The 20,213-nt window shown below is 43.2% G+C and overlaps 1 protein-coding gene across 1 annotated transcript in view; it reads left to right on the forward strand.

Annotated features, from left to right (window-relative positions):
- The first annotated feature begins 4,161 nt into the window (after positions 1-4,161).
- The window catches only part of LOC309564847 (uncharacterized protein), a 155,518-nt gene continuing 139,466 nt past the window's right edge, over positions 4,162-20,213 (forward strand). Inside the window, exons 1-2 of the mRNA XM_082269533.1 lie at positions 4,162-4,255; positions 14,467-14,674. Coding sequence (XP_082125659.1) covers positions 14,468-14,674 — 207 coding nt within the window. The 5' untranslated portion in view covers positions 4,162-4,255; position 14,467. The remainder of the gene's footprint in view (positions 4,256-14,466; positions 14,675-20,213) is intronic.

The following is a 20,213-nucleotide window of genomic DNA, read 5'->3' on the forward strand; positions in this document are numbered from 1 at the left end:
AACAACTCCCCAATAATATGAAGTGCAAATTGTACATAAATAAATATATAAAAATGTGAAAAAATATATATATTAAGGATAAGTGAATCAATAAATAAAATCTAAACAAATCTTTTTAGTCCATAAAAGAAATTTTTATAAAAAAATTGTCCATAGTGAATCTTCCCAAGTGACAAGAAAAAAGTGCAAACGCGCAAAAAAGTACCACTATCCAATAACTGCGTGTATTCAGTATCCACACGTGGGGATCCCACCTTCCGTGCACCACTATTTCCCCTAAATGGACTCACCGGAAATTAAGCTGGTGGAACCAGCAATCACATTTTCTTAATAACTTTCCAGCCTGGTGGTCGGTTTCCTCAATAATAGTTATCCTGATTGGTCAGTGAGAAGAATGTCCCTTACATTGATGGTCAATGAAAAGAATGTCCCTTACATTGGGGGTCAGTAGGAAGAATGTTCCTTACATTGGTGGTCAGTAAAAAGAATATCTCTTGTATTGGTGGTTAGTTAGAAGAATATCTCCTTACATTGATGGTCAGTGAGAAGAATATCTCCTTACATTGGTGGTCAGTGAGAAGAATGCTCCTTACATTGGTGATCACTGAGAAGAATGTCCCTTACATTGGTGATCAGTGGGAAGAATGTTCCTTAATTTGGTGGTCATTGGGAAGAATTCTCCTTGCATTGGTGGTAACTGAGAAAAATGTCTCCTTACATTGGCGGTCAGTGAGAAGAATGCTCCTTACATTGGTGGTCAGTGAGAAGAATGCTCCTTACATTGGCGGTCAGTGAGAAGAATGCTCCTTACATTGGTGGTCAGTGGGAAGAATGTTCCTTACATTGGTGGTCAGTGGGAAGAATGCTCCTTACATTGGCGGTCAGTGAGAAGAATGCTCCTTACATTGGTGGTCAGTGGGAAGAATGTTCCTTACATTGGTGGTCAGTGAGAAGAATGCTCCTTACATTGGTGATTAGTGAGAAGAATGTCCTTACATTGGTGGTCAGTGAGAAGAATGCTCCTTACATTGGTGGTCAGTGGGAAGAATGTTCCTTACATTGGTGGTCAGTGAGAAGAATGCTCCTTACATTGGTGGTCATTGGGAAGAATGTTCCTTACATTGGTGGTCAGTGAGAAGAATGCTCCTTACATTGGTGGTCAGGGAGAAGAATGCTCCTTGCATTGGTGGTCAGTGGGAAGAATGTTCCTTAAATTGGTGGTCAGTGGGAAGAATGTTCCTTAAATTGGTGGTCAGTGGGAAGAATGTTCCTTACATTGGTGGTCAGTGAGAAGAATGCTCCTTACATTGGAGGGCAGTGAGAAGAATGCTCCTTATATTGGTGATCACTGAGAAGAATGCTCCTTGCATTGGTGGTCAGTGGGAAGAATGTTCCTTACATTGGTGGTCAGTGGGAAGAATGCTTCTTACATTGGTGATCAGTGGGAAGAATGTCCCATACTTTGGTGGTCAGTGGGAAGAATGTCCCTTATATTGTTGGTCAGTGAAGAAAATGCTCCTTACATTGGTGGTCAGTAGAAAGAATGCCCCTTACAATGGTGGTCGATGGGAGGAATGGCCCCCTTACATTGGTGGTCAGTGAAAATTATTTAAAGTAAATAAAAATTCTTAAAAAAATGATTATAAAGCACATCCAGGTAGAGTGCTATTTAGGATGAGCACACGTATGTGAACAATAATGGTGGCACATATGTATGGTATCGTCGGGAACGTCGGAGTGAGAGCAATTCTAGGGCCATAATTTTGTAACATGCTGGTCAGAGTTTTTTGTTTTTAATTTTTTGTATCTTTTTTATTAAACTGTTCAGCTAAGAAGACATTTGTTGCACCAATTATATTGTGCTTATTCATGAAAACCTTAATTTTGGAAAGGTACCATTGTTACACGTTAATGTAAGTTTATTTTTCTTTTTTCTATAATAAACATTTTATTTTGAACATAGTGTAGAGAAATTCTGTGACGAACAAATGTAATGTGGGCAGTACAAGATGCAGGTGGGGCTTTGTGTGGGTGTGGCTTGCGTGTGGGTGGGGACACATGGGGGCCCATGATCTCTTATTGAGTTGAGTTACATGAGTTGTCAGTCTGCCCCTGCTTGTGGCCACCCACGTGACGTCCATAGACACATGATCATCCACGTCACCTTCCCCACTTCTAACATTCGAGATCTCGGAGTAGGCAGCAATAGCGGGGACCAACCTCCTTGGGCTGATCTGGGTACTGTCGTCAGACTGCTGAGTGGCGGCTTTTGCTACCTCCTCTTCCTGATCCAATGCCAACAATGGCTGCGCATCGCAAATGTCTTGTAATGGATCGGAAAATAATTCCAGTGACTCAAGCGGAGGGTATATGGTGGTGGTGTCTTTGGGGGTGCACACAGCAGAGAGTGAAGAGGGTGCAGATAGAGAGGATGAGGAGGGTGCAGAAGAGGAAGGCTGAGTGAGCCACTAAACAAAGTCCTTTGACGTAATCGAACGCACCTTCTGAAACTTCACACTTTGGCTCCGGCCTACTGCTCCTGCCCTACCCCTGCGGAAGGGCCTGCCTCTTCCTCTGCCTGTCATTTTTTAAATTACACTGTGACAAAAGTCTCTAGAGAATCGCAGTATATCTGGAAAAGGGTATATAACTTCCAGCTTCAATCTGTGGAATTGATGCTTGCAACACGCGGGCGATCCGGGTTGAGACACCCTCAGCGAAGACGCAGCTCCGCAGGCTCGTCCCCATTCAGAGGGGCACTGTCGTTGCGAGGCCTGGGCGTACCAGTAACCTGCGACGCTCATTGGCAGGCTGGGACTCCATAAGGATCTATAATACCCAGTCCGAGGCCCAGCTCTGCAGTCACTTGTAGTCCTCCAGGAAAGGAATCCCTGACTAACTAGTGATAGTGAGAGAAATAAAAATCTATTGTGCAAAGAAAAACACATGAATTCAGAAAAAAACATAACGAAGACTGAGACACAAGGTCCCAGTCAGAGAAACCTAACCAGCTCCTGAGCTAGGCAACTGAGGTAATATCAGATTGGATTTAGGATAATGGCTGAGGGATGGCCCCCTAGTGGCGTACCGAGGTATAACGGTTTTTTGTATTAACCTGATAATCAATTATCTGCCTAGCCTTGCTCCTGCAGAGGGCGCCATTACCCATTAGTGAAAGCTAATACCACGGGCGGCGACTGTCAGAGGACGTAAGAGAAATCCTTTTTTTTTTTTATTGGTCTTCTGTAATATTCAAATTTTCTGAGATACTGAGTTTTGGGGTGTCACTAGCTGTAAGCCATAAATCATCAAAATTAAAAGAAATATATGCTTGAAATCTATCACTCTGTATGTAACGCATCTATATAAAAGAGTTTCATAAAACTTTATAAAATGACTTTCACTTTTTGAATCAAATTACTGAGAGAATTGAACTTATTGATGATAGAGAACTTCCTGTTATGTTATCCTGGTCTTGGAAGGTCATAATATTTCTATTATGCTATAAAGTGCTGTTAGCATTACAGGTTATCCATTCACTAACATTGAATGACTTGCCATGTCTTGTGTTGTGGCTGTGGGAATGTTAGGCCCCTTTCACACTATCCGTCCGTGGGACGGATTCCGTTTTTCTCAGCGGGGGATCGAGCCGCCGATCCCCCGCTGAGCAGGAGGATGACAGCTGTGTCTCCGCGCTGTGTGCGGAGACACAGCTGTCAGTTCCCCATGCATCTCTATGGGGGAAATCGGATGGGAACGGATCGTCGGTCCGTTCTCATCCGATCCGCTGGACGGATGGAAAATAGGATTTCCATCCGTCCAGATTTGATGGATTGGATCAGGTCGGATGTCAGCGGACATGTCTCCGCTGCCATCCGATGCCCCATAGGAATGCATGGGGGGACCATTCAGATCCGCCAAAAAAACGGACAGGCGGATCTGAATGGTCCGCCTGTGTGAAAGGGGCCTTAATGTGATGAAAACACATCTCTTCCAGTATGGGGAGTCAGATCTGAGCACTGCACCTGTACCAGGCCATGACTCCAGTCACATACAGGTGCATCACATAAAATTACAATTTCCCTATTCCTCCCTATACAAGGCTCCTCCCCTCCCTCTGTGTACAAGGCTCCTCCCCCTGTCTACAAGGCTCCTCCCCTCCCTCTGTCTACAAGGCTCCTCCCCTCCCTCTGTGTGCTGATCTCATTACAGACAGACACAGAGCAGAGTGGAGTGTGGGAGAGATACACAGCAAGTAAGTGCATCGTCCACTTCTCCTTTCTTCTTACACAGGACTCCTCTCCTCTCCTCTGCTCTGTATATCATTCTACAAAAAGGGAATTGTTACTAAATCAGGAGCGATTAACTTTATGGTGTTGGGCTTTGTAGAAAAATCCTAAATGAGAAGAGTTTCTGTTGGCTCCTAGCAATTTAATCCTATCAGACTTGTAATAGAGGAGGATGGGAGTTGTGATCCTAGCATTAAATCCTATCAGATGTGTAATAGATGAGGATGGGAGTTAGGATTGAATGCTAGGATCACAACTCCCATCCTCCTCTATTACACATCTGATAGGATCGAATGCTAGGATCACAACTACCATCCTCCTCTATCACACATCTGATAGGATTGAATGCTAGGATCACAACTCCCATCCTCCTCTATTACACATCTGATAGGATTGAATGCTAGGATCACAACTCCCATCCTCCTCTATTACACATCTGATAGGATTAAATGCTAGGATCACATCTAGGATCACATCAGATGTGTTATAGAGGAGGATGGGAGTTGTGATCCTAGCATTCAATCCTATTAGATGTGTAATAGAGGAGGATGGGAGTTAGGATTGAATGCTAGGATCACAACTCCCATCCTCCTCTATTACACATCTGATAGGATCGAATGCTAGGATCACAACTACCATCCTCCTCTATTACACATCTGATAGGATTGAATGCTAGGATCACAACTCCCATCCTCCTCTATTACACATCTGATAGGGTTGAATGTTAGGATCACATCAGATGTGTAATAGAGGAGGATGGGAGTTGTGGTCCTAGCATTCAATCCTATCAGATGTGTAATAGAAGAGGATGGGAGTTGTGGTCCTAGCATTCAATCCTATCAGATGTGTAATAGAAGAGGATGGGAGTTGTGATCCTAGCATTCAATCCTATCAGATGTGTAATAGAGGAGGATGGGAGTTGTGATCCTAGCATTCAATCCTATCAGATGTGTAATAGAGGAGGATGGGAGTTGTGATCCTAGCATTAAATCCTATCAGATGTGTAATAGAGGAGGATGGGAGTTGTGATCTGTATGTCTGATGCTGAGAAGTGAGAAGCACTGAGGTTTGAAACGTTGAGGTCTGTCTCCCAGATATAAGAAAATGTGGCGCACTCTTCACCCCACCTCCTCACTTATTTATTTTTTGTTTTGTTTTTTTTTTTTCTTATTTCTATATTTTGCTTTATTTTATTTTATTTATTTTTTTGTTTACAAACTTTTTATTTAAGATAAAATGGTGGTAAAAAAGAACATTGTATATCAACAAGCATGGTATTACAAAAAGATTATCAGGGTACAAAAGATACAAAATATATTTTTCTTTTTAAGGCTCATCGGACACTTGTGTTTTTCATAAGCTGAAAAAATAAATGCTGATAATAGCATTTTTTTGTGCCCGTTTCTAGTAGCACTTTAGAAGCATTTAGGATTAGCATTTTTGCAGTACATTGGGGGGGGGGGGATACAAAAAAAATCTGTGTTTGAAGCAGTTAGGAGCATTCGGCTTTTTTTTTTCTGTTGCAAAAATGACAGGTGTTGAGCTGCTTTTTTTTTTTTTTTTTGCCTGTAAAAGCACCTCTGTGTCATTTACAGACTGAAAAAAAAAAAAAAAAAAACGCAAGGCGCGTTCAACAGTAGCTGAAAAGCAGAGAGCACACGTCTAACGTTTGAGTGTTAATGCATTCCAATATTCAGAATAAATTATTATTGGCCAATGGAATGCATTAACACTCAACCGCTAGACGCACCTAAACGTGTGTGCAGTATGCGGCTTTTGCTGCATGTTTTAGGCAACTTTTTCCTGCCAGGAGTTTTGTCATTTAAGGGGGCTTAAATATCTTGTGTGCATGAGGCCTAATGTGATGGCAGGAAGAATGAAGTTAGACCGGTGTAACAATCAGTTTTCAGAAAAGAATTTGTTTGCTGTGCCGTGAGGTCATCCAGTGCCCAGGGCGAGGGGAAAAAAAAACATCCAGTGCCTGTAAGTTCTGTTTGCATCTCATTTTATATATATAAAAAAAAAAAAATGCTTCAAGATCCAAAAGCAATTGTAAAGGGACAATTTTTATAAAAAAAGAAAAAAAATCGCCCGGTCCTATGTTCCTCAGAATTAGGACAGCTGTGTCATTTTATAGTCATGCTTCTGAGAAACTTAAGGACTTGAACTATCACCTTATTGTTTGCAAATGAATAAAGTACTTGAAGGGAAAAACCTTCTTGTTAACAAACACTATAAAGATTTTGTCACACTGTAAAGCACAGTTGTCAACATAAGGCCCATGGGCCGAATGCATTTCATGTGGCCATCACACCTCTCCTGCAGCTGCAGTGCCCTCCTGGTCTCTGCCCCCACCTTGTGTCAGTAGTCAGCAGCAGAGAGGACAGAACTCCTTTTCCAGATCCTGCACTCATCTGTGCAGCTGCAGAAAGGCTGGTCTTTGCCCACCCCCTCTACCTTTTTTCAGCAGTCCGCAGCAGAGAGGAGGGCTGATCTCCTCCTCCTACAGAGCCTGCATCTCTCTGTGCAGCCGCAACACCACCTTATCTCTGCCTTCCCTGGTCTCCGCATTCAGCAGACTCTGGAAGCTGACTCCAGCCCTCCTCTGGTTCTTCTCCAGACCCTGCACTTCTTCCCAGACCCAGCCGCATCTTCTTTCTGGCAGTTGCACAAGGTAAGGGGGTGCATTGTGATGTAAGGAAGGGTGAGTGACTCTTGACTTTTGATGGTGGGGGGGGGGGCCTCTTGACATCTCATGTAAGGGTGTAAGCGGACGTGGGGTGCTCTGGACATCTAATCTAACAGATATAACTGGCCCTTTGAGGGCAACCATAATGCTGATGTGGCCCGCAATGAATTAGAGTTTGACACCCCTGCTGTAAAGAATCCTTAAAGAGTTAGGCTAAAGCCCCGTACATACGATCAGAATATCGTACAAAAAAAACAGCAATTTGAAGCTTGTTGTACGATTAATCTGATCATTAGTGCACAGCTTTCATCCACACAAACACAAATTTTTCTCGTATGATACCAGATCGTACAATTTTCGTCCAAAAATACGATACAAATACATTACTTCCAAATTTTTATCGTGTTGTAGGAGAATTTTCGTACTTTAGTAACCTATTCCTTTTCGATATAGAGACTAGCAGTAAAAAAAGACTATTTGTCCGATAATTTCATCGTCTGTACTAGGCTTTAGTGCTTATTGAGGGTGCAGTTTAAGCCACAGTACTGTGGCTTAAAAAAAAAAAAAAGGGGGGGGGGGCTACATACTTAAACATATATGCATCAAAATCATAAAAGGAGTGATGGAAAGTTGGGGGGGGGGGCACTAACAAATCCCCTCTCCCCCCAACCTCTCCCCTTCTCCCAGAAAATGCAGAGCCTCGTCTCAACCCCCCCCCCCCCCCCCCCAAAGAGGGATAGGAAGAGAACCAATGAAGGGAGGATCATGGGGGGGACAACAGGGCTTTTTTTCCTCATAGAAAAGGTGCAGGAACTCCCCTTTCAAGTCACCCCTTGTCTCCGCCCCTACCCACCTCTGAGCATCATCCTTTGATTCTTCCCTCTATCCACCTCCCAGTTCCACCAAGTATCATTTTGTAGTAATTTTATGGAATTTGTTATTGATAAGCCATAAAATATATCCACTGCATCCAGCAACAATACACCCCCTTTCAACAATAGTTTCCCCCAGCAACAAAGGACCCCCCAAGCAACAATGGATCCATCAGAGCATTAATAGACCCTCCAGCAACAATAGATCTCCTAGTAGCCAGCATCAATAGACCCTCCAGCAGCCAACAGTAGACCTCTCCCTCAATAGTATATCCCTCCCAGCAACAAATTAATCCCAGCAACAATAGATCCTCCGGCACAACACTCCTTTCCATTTCATGCATTCAGTGCTAGAGGTGCCGAAACTGCGTTCCCACTGAAAAAAAGCCCTGGGGGACAATATAACAGACCCAAGCTAAAGCAGCAAGCTGCCAGCTCTGTGAACAATACAAACAGCTTGCCTCCAACAACATAAGACACTGAACCAGGCACATTAGAAGGAAGTGAGAGCCACAAAAGTTCCACAGCTGCCAAAAAAAAATCATCAGATACAAATATACATCAGCAAACCTACCCCCAATAAATGAGCATCTATCAAAAAATTCCATTCATAGACCTACCTATACGTACTGTTCCCGGAGCCAGTAGTGTGAATAGAGCCCTTAGTAGATAGAAAAGACTCAGTGGTAAAACCACTTGTGACAGACCAAACCAGGATAGAGAGGTCTTTCGAAGGGACTGCAGGCTAGCCTCTTGCCTACTGACTAAGGGCCCTGGGGGGGGGGGGGGGGCGGCTCTATTCTTTGGGAACTGTGTGCCTGGGAGACCTTTGGAGTAATTTGGAGTAGTCCATGACTCCCCCAAAACACAGACTCTGGGAACTGGAGGACCCAGATACATATTTGGGGCTTCTGTGCCCAAACCAGCATTCACTACTTTGTGAGACTCAGAGCAGATGTTCATATAATCTGCTCAAGCAACCTGATGCTGGGGTTCTCATGCTACAGTTTGAGGTGTTGCCTTCAATAAGTATCTGTCCCATTGTCTGCCCCCTAGGTGTGCATTCCCATTGTTAATTGAGTCTCCTTTTGTTTCTGTCGGCTAATTTGGCTAACTTTTGGAGGCTCCTACGTGATGGGGTTAGTCTGGTGCCTTGTTATCTAACATTTGTGTTTATAGGTAATATTTGGTTTTAATGTTCATGTAGTAACTGACCTGCTTTTTGAAGTGTAAAAAAACCTGTTTCTGTTCATTCTTTTTGTTCTACCTCAACATCTTGTCTGTGTACAATGCTTGGGGCTGGTATTTGCTTTCGGTTTCCTGGAAGGGTTTGGAGGGAAGGAGGCACTGTTTGTTTAACGTAAGCACCCAAGTAGGGGGGCCAAGCATTCCGTCACACAGCTTCTACACCAGTGGGTTAATATCTGCTGCAATATAAAAGGAAAAAAACACCAATAATACCAAATGGCACCAAGTCTTAACTTTTACTGACACAGTTCCCAAGAATAGCCATCAGAAAAGATGCCCACCTTCTACAAACATCTGACCTACGTCCTTCCTCCATTGACCAGCAGCAAATGTGAACATATGACCATTGGTGGCTCTCTCATTTATAGACAAAGGAGACACAAAGGGGGATATGATATCAATGTAAAAATACTGTACTGGCGACCCTAGCATAAGGAACAAACTATTTAGAGTAAGGGAATACAATAAGACACGTGGCCACTCACTAAAACTAGAGATAAGGTGGTTTAACCTTAAAATGCGTAAGGGGTTCTTCACTGTAAGAGCGGTAAGGATGTGGAATTCTCTTCCACAAGCAGTCGTATCAGCAGGGAGCATTGATAGTTTCAAAAAACTATTAGATGGGCACCTTGGAGACCACAACATACAGGGGTATACAATGTACGGTTAAAAGCAAACACACTCACATCATAGGTTGAACTGGATGGACTGATGTCTTTTTTCAACCTCACTAACTATGTAACACAAGAGCAGTGCTGTCAACCCACAATAGCGGGAATACCCCACCAAAGCATTGTGCCTAAAAGCAAGCAAACAAGTGGGAAGCTTTGTACTGTCTGACATCCTCTCTGGCATGAGCGCTGGAAGTGATTTGTCTTTCTGATAAGTTTACCGTGATAAAACTTGACCAAAGCCACAAAACGGACCAGAGGCACTAAACACTTGGTGGACTAATATAAAAGCAACTTGGGTACATCACTGTTCTGCTGGCAATCCACTGGAGAAATTGATATATATAAACAAAATCTGTATGCTGTGCACTAGTATGAAAGGGGGGTGCCCAAAAATACAACAAGAATGAACAGAAACCTTGCTTCCAAATCCATAAATGAATGTCGCTTATTCAGGAACCATGGGTGTATTAGCTATGTCAAAGCACACCTTGTTTGTTTAAACATGTTTTGCTCTCCCTGTGCAAAGCAGTACATGTACGAAAAGGTTTTCATCCTGTGCTGATCACCTGAAAAGTATCAGCTGTGACAAAGCACGCTTGTTGCTTTATGCTGCTTTCACCCCATGTTTGGCGTGTAGTTTCGCCTTGGTGCGAAAGGGCCCGTGCATCCGTCTCCTCGGAAGCTCCAGATTAAGCAAAAGCCTTCAATGGTGTGTCTGTGGCGAAGGATCTTTGGTAGAATCAGTGCTGTGTGTGATAAGCTGTATAGCCCGGCACAAGCCTTGAGTACACTAAAAGTTTGTACCACAAGTTTGTCTTGCCTAACAGAAATATCTTCCCGAAAAAGGGGTGGGGGCACAGCTGGAAGGGGCACTGTGGTGCCGCCGTCAGGCCTTAATGGTCTTCATCGTGCTTCCTCTGTGTCTACTTCCCCTGAAGGGGCAGAGGCAACAAGCCAATCTGAACCATTGTGGCTGCCAGGCACAGTAGCTACTCCTAGTGCTTCTGTTGTAACCTACGTCACCGAAGGACGATTTGGCATCAGCGTTAGCCAACCTCGAGGGTAAGATTGCTGGCATGATTGCAGCATCTTAAGGAGGGAGGAAACAGGAACGATCCCCCTCACCTGAGGCATCCCCTGAGTCAGTTCAGAATTGGGCAAAAGATGTGAAAGTAGTAGCTGCAAATTACTCCATAGAGGGTCTAGCTGATGTTTCCAATTTGGGGAGTCAGGATCTGAGGAGTCATACTCCAGCCTCTCAATCTCAGGGATTGTTGATTCAGTCTTACTGAAATGGTCTGGTTTGGATACAAATTACCTCCCTTGGAAATGTCTGAAGTCTTCTTTTTTTTATTCCTCTATGCTTATTGCTCCCTCTTCATAGTCCTCAAGCTTTTCCCTTACATCTGCTCTTAGAGCAGGTATGCTGATTGGGATCATCCTGATAGGATTTTTGTTCCTCCCAAAAGGCTTTCTCTATTGTATCTTATGGAGGGAAAATTCACAAGAAAATGAGGTATGCCCACTGTGGATGCTGCCATTCTTAAGTTAACAAAAGGATAATGCCCAGGTTTTTAAAGATCCAGCCGAAAAGTTGGAATCTTTAAAGCGGAGTTCCGGCCACAAAATCGACATAATTGATTTTGGGCCATCTGCTTGCTTTTGGTCACCTGAAAAAGAAATGGATAGTTACGATTTTTTTTTTTTTGTTTACTTACCTTGTTATTGAAGAAAAATATACTCGCCTTTCTTCCACTTCCTCCCTCTGCAGCCGCGGCCCGTGTCGTCACTTCCTCTTTGCATTGATTCCTGGGAGCTGAACGTCATCGCTCCCAGGAATCAATGCGCCTGCACCGGCCCCGCTCGTCACTTCTGGTGCAGGCGCCTCATTCCCTGCTAAACAGCTTCTGGGCATGCCCAGAAGCTGTGAAGGGATGACGCGCCCGCACCGGAAGTGACGAGCGGGGCCGGTGCAGGCGCATTGATTCCTGGGAGCGATGACGTTCAGCTCCCAGGAATCAATGCAAAGGGGAAATGACGGAGCAGGCCGCGGCCGCAGAGGGAGGAAGTGGAAGAAAGGTGAGCATTCTGGGAGAAGAGGACACGGAAGAGGACGCAGAAGAAGACACGCTGGCTTCAGCTGCCCACATCCGAGATTGCAACGCTGGAGAAGAAATTTTCAAGGTAAGTATTTCTTCTAAAAGGTAAGTGCGACTCGGGACAGTACAGAGGCTATCCATTGTGGAAGGTACTAGCCCTGACTGTGCCAGGGGTATTTTTATTGAAAAAACTTTTTCGTGGCCGGAACTCCGGTTTAACTAAAGGCCTCCTTTGCTGTTGCAGGGTCTGCGATACAACCAGCAGTAGCAGCTATAGAGGTTTGTCAGTCTTGCAGGGCCATATTAGGCAAGTGTCCAGGACGGTTTCTTCTCAAGGAGAGTCTGGAAGACTTGACAGATCTACCTCACAATTTGTTTTGCAATGGATGCTCTTAAAGACTTTATACAGCAAATGTCACGGTTTGCTCTTTTGACAGTGCATATGTGCAGAATCCTATGGCTAAAAAGCTGGTCTGCGGACATACCTTGTAAGAAGTTGGTTGCTGGCTTTCTCTTTTCTTGGAGAGTGCCAATTTGGTGGGTGATCTGAATAAGTATATCCAAAAGATTTCGGGGGGGGGGGGGGGAAAGAGTGTGTTGCTACCTGTTAGAGAGGAAAAGCAAACGTCCTCCTTTTAAGATTTCCAGCATTTAGACTCCCAGTGCTTCTAATTCCAGGCAGCTGCAATGAACCTAGCCGTCTGGATCTAGGACCAAGCCTTCTGGGCAAGGGCAAGAGAAACCCTTGGACCAGAGATCTACCAAGTCTACCTCCTAAGCCTTCCTTGTGAAGGGACGCCCCCACTCAATCGGTTGGGGGGGGGGGGGGGGAAGGCTGCTACGGTTCTCTAAGGCCTGGTTAGAAAGAAATCCAGACAACTGTTTTATGACCACCATTTCGCAGGGATACAAACTAGAATTTTGGGTGTTCCCGCATCCTCGGTTTGCAAAGTCAAGCATAAATGCAGATTGATAAAATTAGATTTTATTTTTTTTTTGATTGGGTATTTTTTATTAGCCGAAAGATATAGATATAGATTATATTTTTATTGATATAGATTATAAGATTATATTTTTATCTATATATAGATATAATATATTTTTATATATATATAGATAGATATTATATATATATATATATATATATATAGAGAGAGAGAGATAGATATATCTTTTTATATATATATATATATAGATAGATATAATATATTTATATTTAGATATATATATATATATATATATATATATATATATATATATATATATATATATATATATATATATATAGTTATAATATATTTTTATATATATATATATATAGTTATAATATATTTATATATATATATATATATATATATATATATATATATATATATATATATAGTTATAATATATTTTTATATATATATATATAGTTATAATATATTTTTATATAGAGATATTTGTGTGTGTGTGTATATATATATATATATATATATATATATATATATATATATATATATATAATATGTTTTTTAATAGCGCAAAAAAAAAAAATACCACCAAAAGGAAGCTTTATTTGTGGGGGAAAAAAATGCATACATTTTTTTTTTTTTTTTTTATTGGGTACAGCGTTGCACGGTTAAAGCAACAGTGTTGTATCTCAAAAAATGGCCTGGTCATTAGTGGGTAAAACTTTCCAGAGCTGAACTGGTTAATAACCTCTTCTTTATTTTTCCCCTTCTACTTTTTGCTGCTATTTAGTATGGTGGTAGGGGCCCTGTTGTTATGTTAAGCAGGCCTTTTTACTGCAGGGTCTACTTTGATTCAGGTGTGTATGTTTTTTCCTATGTCTATAGGAAGAATAACTCTTGTACATGGATGCAATTTACTGATGTTTATACGCAGGATCTTGCTGGCAGACAGATCCTGAGTCAGGTTACACACATACAACAATGAAAAAAATTTTCCGAAATACATAAGGTTTTTAAGACACACAAAGTTCCAGCGTAAATGATCAGTAAAATATTTGTTTGTCTCTTAGATATGTTTTAACCATGTGTGAAGTTGTACCTCTATATCCTCCTGCAGGATGCATCTTTTTCATCTCTGTATGAGTTCCCGTTTACACCAGAGCAGCTTAAATCGCAGGCAGAATCACACGATTATAGCAAAAAAAAAAAAAAATGTGACACATGAGCTTCTTTGGTGCATTTTTGGAGCAGAGGGAGGGTCATTCAAAAATGCACCACAAAATCACGCAAAAAAAAAAAACGTGGCAGCGTTGCTCAGGTGTAAACCAGGTCTAAGTGCAGACACTAAAGTGCGTAAAATGCATGTTCTCAGTCTTACAGATTTGAACGCAGTACATGTTCACGCCCCTGAATGTCCCTTTTAAAAAAAAAAAAAATGTGCTCTATTATGTGTGCATACCTTTGTGCGTAAACACACAACCATTTTTTTTCCTTTCCTTTCCTTCTCGTCTAGCTGCCTCTTTTCCAAAATCCAAATACATAGCTAATTTATGAAATCTGAATTATTTACTTGTATTATACTCAACATTTTTATACTTTCCAAGATTTATTTAACTGGCCTTTTCATTTTTCATTGGCACAGGATGGTGGCAGTCAGTACTGTGAAGATGGACAATGGGAAAGTCTCCTGTGAGACCCCTGAGGGAACAGTCATAAATATCAACATTAACCAGCGGTCCTGCATGGACGGCCTGCTGGACACCATCAAGAATGTCAGACTGGGGAAGAAAGATGGACAAGGCAATCAGCCAGCCAGAGAGTCCGCTTCCGTTTTACATCTAGGGATTGGGGTATGAGTACTTCATTGGATCTTTATTACTTCCATTTTCTTTGTTTTGTATGGTAGATTTTAATGGTAATAAAGCGCATTGAAAAAGGGACCTAAGCTAGTCTACAATGCGTTGAAGGTAACAGCAGGTCTGAAGAGCAAGCACCTAGTGGGCTTAATCTTCAAATTAGAATGGGTAAGATGAATCAGCGCTAATTTCATAAATCCAGAAAAAAAACATATAAATGCTGAATATCTATAAAAAAACACATCAATATCCTAATGAAGGTGAGTAAAAAACGCATCAAATATCAAGTAATAGAATGAACACAATCCATCAAAATAGCAAAAGAAAAGTGTCTAGGTGAGACTTCCGGTTTCGGACGTAAACCGTAAGTGACGTCCCTTGAGAAAGTTACGTGATTCAGTGACGCAACGCGTCGGGAGGAACCGGGTGACGTCACTTCCGGTTTACGACAGAAACCGGAAGTCTTCCATACAGATACCGCAATACTGCGGCTGCTTGCTGCCCCTTGCTTATATGTAAGTCTTTACTTGTTTTACTTCAATAAAATCTTATATACTTCACTATGGAAGTCCACCTTGTTTGTTTGAGCAATTAAGAGAGAGTATGGTGATCACTACGCATAAGGAGTGGATATCGAGGGAGCCCCTAATTTGAGAAGGAGGAATCCATTACACCAACCCAGAGCGGTTATCATAATAAATGCTTTTACTGGTGTAATGTGAGGTGAGCGGCCATTGCACCCGTTTTTGATTCCTAGCTCACTTGGCGTGGCACCTTGGATTTCACAGAATAGTCAGTATTTATTCATGAACAATCACCATCAGTCACCATATTTTTTTGTTCCCCAAATTTTTTATGTTGCACATAATTTTTATACACTTGGATATTTAGTGTGAAGATTCACCTTTATTCAGAGTTGGAATACACAAGATTGCATTTGTTTTTATACCAATTTTTTTATTCATGGTATTTATTTATTTTGCGTTTTATTGAATATTCTTATTTGTACATGTACATGGAGTGGGCAACGACATGGCAAATGAGGTTTAATGTGGAGAAGTGTAAGGTTTTGCACTTGGGGACCAAAAACATAAAAACACAATACACGTTAGGAGGGGAACCCTTGGGGGAATCAAAAATGGAGAAAGATTTGGGAGTCTTAGTTGATGATAGATTAGGCAACAGCATGCAATGCCAAGCGGCAGCTTCCAAAGCCAACAGAATATTAGCATGCATAAAGAAAGGGATGTATTCCAGAGATAAGACTATAATCCTTCCACTTTATAAAACTCTGGTCCGACCGCATCTGGAGTATTCTGTCCAGTTCTGGTCGCCAGTCCTCAGGAGGGATGTGTTGGAGCTGGAGAAAGTCCAGAGAAGGGCAACTAAACTGATTAGGGGGTTGGAGGACCTTACCTATGAAGAGCGGCTGCAATCGCTCGATTTATTTTCCCTGGAGAAAAGACGTCTGAGAGGGGACATGATAGCAATTTATAAATATCTTAATGGGGATCTCAGCTTAGAAGAAAAGCTGTTCATTCGAAGGAATTGCATGAGGACTCGAGGACATACAATGCGATTAGAGGAGAAGCGTTTTAACCTCAGGCAACGTGGGGGGTTCTTTACTGTTAGGGCTACAAGATTGTGGAATTGTCTACCACAAGAGGTGGTTTCTGCGGGTAGTATGGTGACTTTCAAAAGACTCTTAGACTTACATCTCAAGGATCAGGAGATTGAGGGCTATGTTAGATGATTACAGTCACACACACCTACACAGGTTGAACTGGATGGACTATTGTCTTTATTCAACCTCGCCTACTATGTAACTATATGTAACTATGTATTTATTCATTCATTGGGCACTATATTTATAAGAGGATCACATTCTTCTCATTATCTTTCCATTCACTGGTGCGACTTTTGCATATTGTCACTTTATCAACTTCAATCTTACCTCACCACACCCACTTCCTTACATTGAAGAGACTAAGAAGATGAGCATGCCAAAATGAAGTATGAACTTAACAATGCCCCCCCCCCCCCGACCCATTATTACTTCATTTATTCACATTTCTGAGAATGTTGGAGGCTCCTTTCTGGGGTGTGACATAGCATTTTTTATGTCCTTCACCTTAATTATACATCCCAGGTTACAGGAGAATTGGTGCTTAGATCACTGGGTTGTCCAGGTGATTGGACACTGGTAAAAAAGTAAAGCTTGACCCAGCCCTCCAGCTTCCCCCTACAGGAGTATGACACTAGGCAGGAAAAAGCTTGACTGTGCCTATGGTAGGTCCCAGGGGGTATACACACTCTCAGCTATAGGCATTGTTTTTTTTTTTCTTCTTCTGCATAGTAAGGAGTAAGGACCTAGTTCCTTGCTGGGATCTCTGGTCCTGGCAATTTTTTTTCATTTTTAAATGCAAATTTTTTTCCTCCTTCCTTTTTTTATTTTTTTATTTTCCTGTGAGAACTACAGTCAAGTGCCGGACTGGGCGATGAACTGGATAATATAGATTCTTAGGGTCACCCCAGTCTGGGCAGCAAGTGCGTGCAGACCGCAGCTTTGTGCTAGGTCGGCCCTGACATAGTCCCACTGGCCGGGGGCTGGCCTGAGTCACAGCATTTCCTTCTGGCCTACAGGACCCACATTACAATGGAGCGGTGCCCACCCTGTTCCTGATGTGGTGAGTAGCTGTCCTCCCACTACCCCTGGAGGGTTCCCCTCCCTTCCCCCCAGCCCGTCTAAAATTTCGGTGACTGAGGGTCTTTCGGATCTTTCTTTACAATGCTGCTTTGTGAGAGTACAGAAGTTCCGCATGGAGTCTATTCACATGGTAGTGGCATCCCTACACCAGGGGGATTTCTTCTCGCTTCTTTCGACATCAAGGATGCCTACCTGCACATTCTAATATGTGCTGGTTGCCAGCGCTTCCTCTGTTTTGCCGTGGACGAGGAGCATTTTGCCGTGGGCGAGGAGCATTATCTGTTTTTGGCGCTGACCTTTAGTCTCCCCTCCTCACCTCGGGTCTTCACAGAAGTGTTGGCCCCCCGGTGCTGGCATTTCTTGTCAGTGGGGGATCGTGGTACTGGGGTACCTGGACTATGTTCTGCGAGTTGAGTCTCGGACTGCTCTGATGGACTACTGGAGATTGCTCTGCGAACTCAGTTTGGTGGGATCCTGAACATTCAGGAGTCTGCTTTTGGTTCTGTCCCCAAAAACTGGACAATCTGGGTCTGACTCTGGACTCTGCCTCAGCCAGAGTGTTTCTTCCTTGGGGAAAAACTCCAGACCTTTCAGGAGGCAATTCAGCTTTTGTTGTTAAGCAGATGGTCATCCCTCCGGGCTTGCATGCACGTGCTGGGCCTTATGGTGTCCACCCTCGAGGCAGTCTGTTTGCACAGTTCCACACAAGATCTCTGCTAAAGAGGTTCTGTTGAAATGGATCCAGGGTCTCTAGAGGTGGCTTCGCTCTCTGGCACTTCGACAGGGAAAATCCTTCTCCTGTACTTGACAGTTGTTTCCGAATGCCAGTCTGTCCGGGTGGGGAGGCGTCCTCAGCACAGACGTGCTTAGGGGGTCTGGATTCTGGCAGAGCCCAGACTGCTAATTAGTGTACTGGAACTCCGAGCGATCAGACTTTCTGGCTCATTGGACAGTCGTCTTTAGGGGTGTCCGGTACGAACTCATTCAGACAGTGCCACGGCCGTGATCTTGTCATTTACCAAGGGGGCACAAGAAGTGTCCTGGCGGCTCGGTAAGTAGCTGGCATTCTAAGGTGTGCTGACTGCTTTGTTCCAGCCCTCTCAAACTTCTGTCACAACCCTCTCAAACTTCTGTGGCAACTCCTGTGCAGGCAGAAGGGATTCTGGTCATTCTAGTGGCTCCAGACTGGTCTCCCTGGTCTTGGTATGCCGATCTGGCTTTAAAGGCTTGGCTGTTAAACGCCAGATGCTGAAGGATGGAGGTTTGTTTGAATAGGGGATGCTGTTAAAAGCTTGGAAATCTGCCTCTAGGAAGATCTACCATCGTACGTGGAAGATGTACATTGCGTGGTGTGAGTCTCTTAGGGTTCATCCTCGCTCCTTCTCGGATCGGATCTCAACCTTCCTTCAATGGGGGTGGAACAAAAATTGTCCTGGAGTACCATTTAAGGGCCAGGTATTGGGTTTTGGCGGTTGTTTTCCAACGACCTTTGGCCACACACTCTCTGGTGCGTACTTTTTTTTTTTTTCAGGGTGCCCCACATTTGGTTCGTTCAGTGCGGTTTCCGTTGCCGCCCTGGAATCTTAATGTGGTGCTTTCAGTTCTACTGAAGCTTCTCTTTGAAAATATTCGTAAGGTTTCCCTGCTTACATTGCTCCAGAAGGTGGCCTTCTTTGGTGGCTATCATCTCTGCATGCAGGGTGTCGGAACTGACGGCGTTATCCTGTCCACCTTATGGTGCCTTAACAAGGATAAGGAGGTGCTTTGCCTCTGTCCGTCATTCCTTCCTAAGGTGGTCTCTGACTGTCGTTTGAATGAAGACATTGTGTTGCCTTCCCTGTGTCCAATGCCTCAACATCTGAAGAAAATTGCCTTGCATGTCTTGGATGTGGTCCGGGCGGTTAGGGTGTACCTGACAGCTGCGAAGTCTGTTAGGAAGTCATACTCTTATTTTCACTCACGGACAGATCTCACAATGTCCACTTCTGTGACCATTTCCAGATGGATCAGACAGATGGTGGTTCAGGCCTATTGCATCAGGGTTCAGGTTCCTCCTTTCCCTGTTTAGGCGCACTCTTCTAGGGTGCTTGGTGTCTCCTGGGCTTTCCGTCTTCAAGCGTCAGTGACGCAGGTTTTGCAAGGCGGTCACCTGGTCCTGGGTGACCACATACAAAGTTTTTTTTTTTTTTTTTGTAAAGTGGTTGTGTTGGCATCTGCGAATGCTGCTTTTGGCCGCAAGGTTTTGCTGGCTGCTGTTTAGAGGACCTGGTCCTCTTTGAGGGTGTATTTTTTCAGGTGAGCTCCAATTGTTTATGGTTGAGCTCTGTTACCTGGTTGGCTATGGTTAGCCTTGGGAATTTTTTTATGATGTTTTCCCACCCCTCATGTTTAACACTGCTTTGGGACATCCAATGGTTAAGAATCGGGAGCTGTGTACATCCATGAACGAAAGGTAAAAATTTGATTTTTGACTAGCCGTAAAATCCATTTCTCTGATGTTCATTGACGGACACAGCACCCACCCCCCTGTGGAGTTGGCTTTCTTCTGACACTGCTTATAACAAAACTGAGTGCCTATAGCAGAGAGTGGGTGTATACCCCCTCGGACTGCCCATAGGCATAGTCAAACTTTTTCCTGCCTAGTGTCATACTCCTGTAGGGGGCAGTATAACCCAATGGTTAAGAAGATTCAGGAGCTGTGTCCATCAATGAACATCAGAGAAATGTTTTTTACGGTAAGTTAAAAATCCCATTTTTTTTTTTTTTTTTTTGTGTGCAAATTAACAAATCTTGGTTGCAATCAATGGCCCACATTTGTGGGAGTAT

The sequence above is a fragment of the Pelophylax lessonae genome, assembly GCF_965119305.1.
Source record: "Pelophylax lessonae genome assembly, chromosome: 9".
In the NCBI taxonomy this organism is placed as follows: Eukaryota; Metazoa; Chordata; class Amphibia; order Anura; family Ranidae; genus Pelophylax; species Pelophylax lessonae.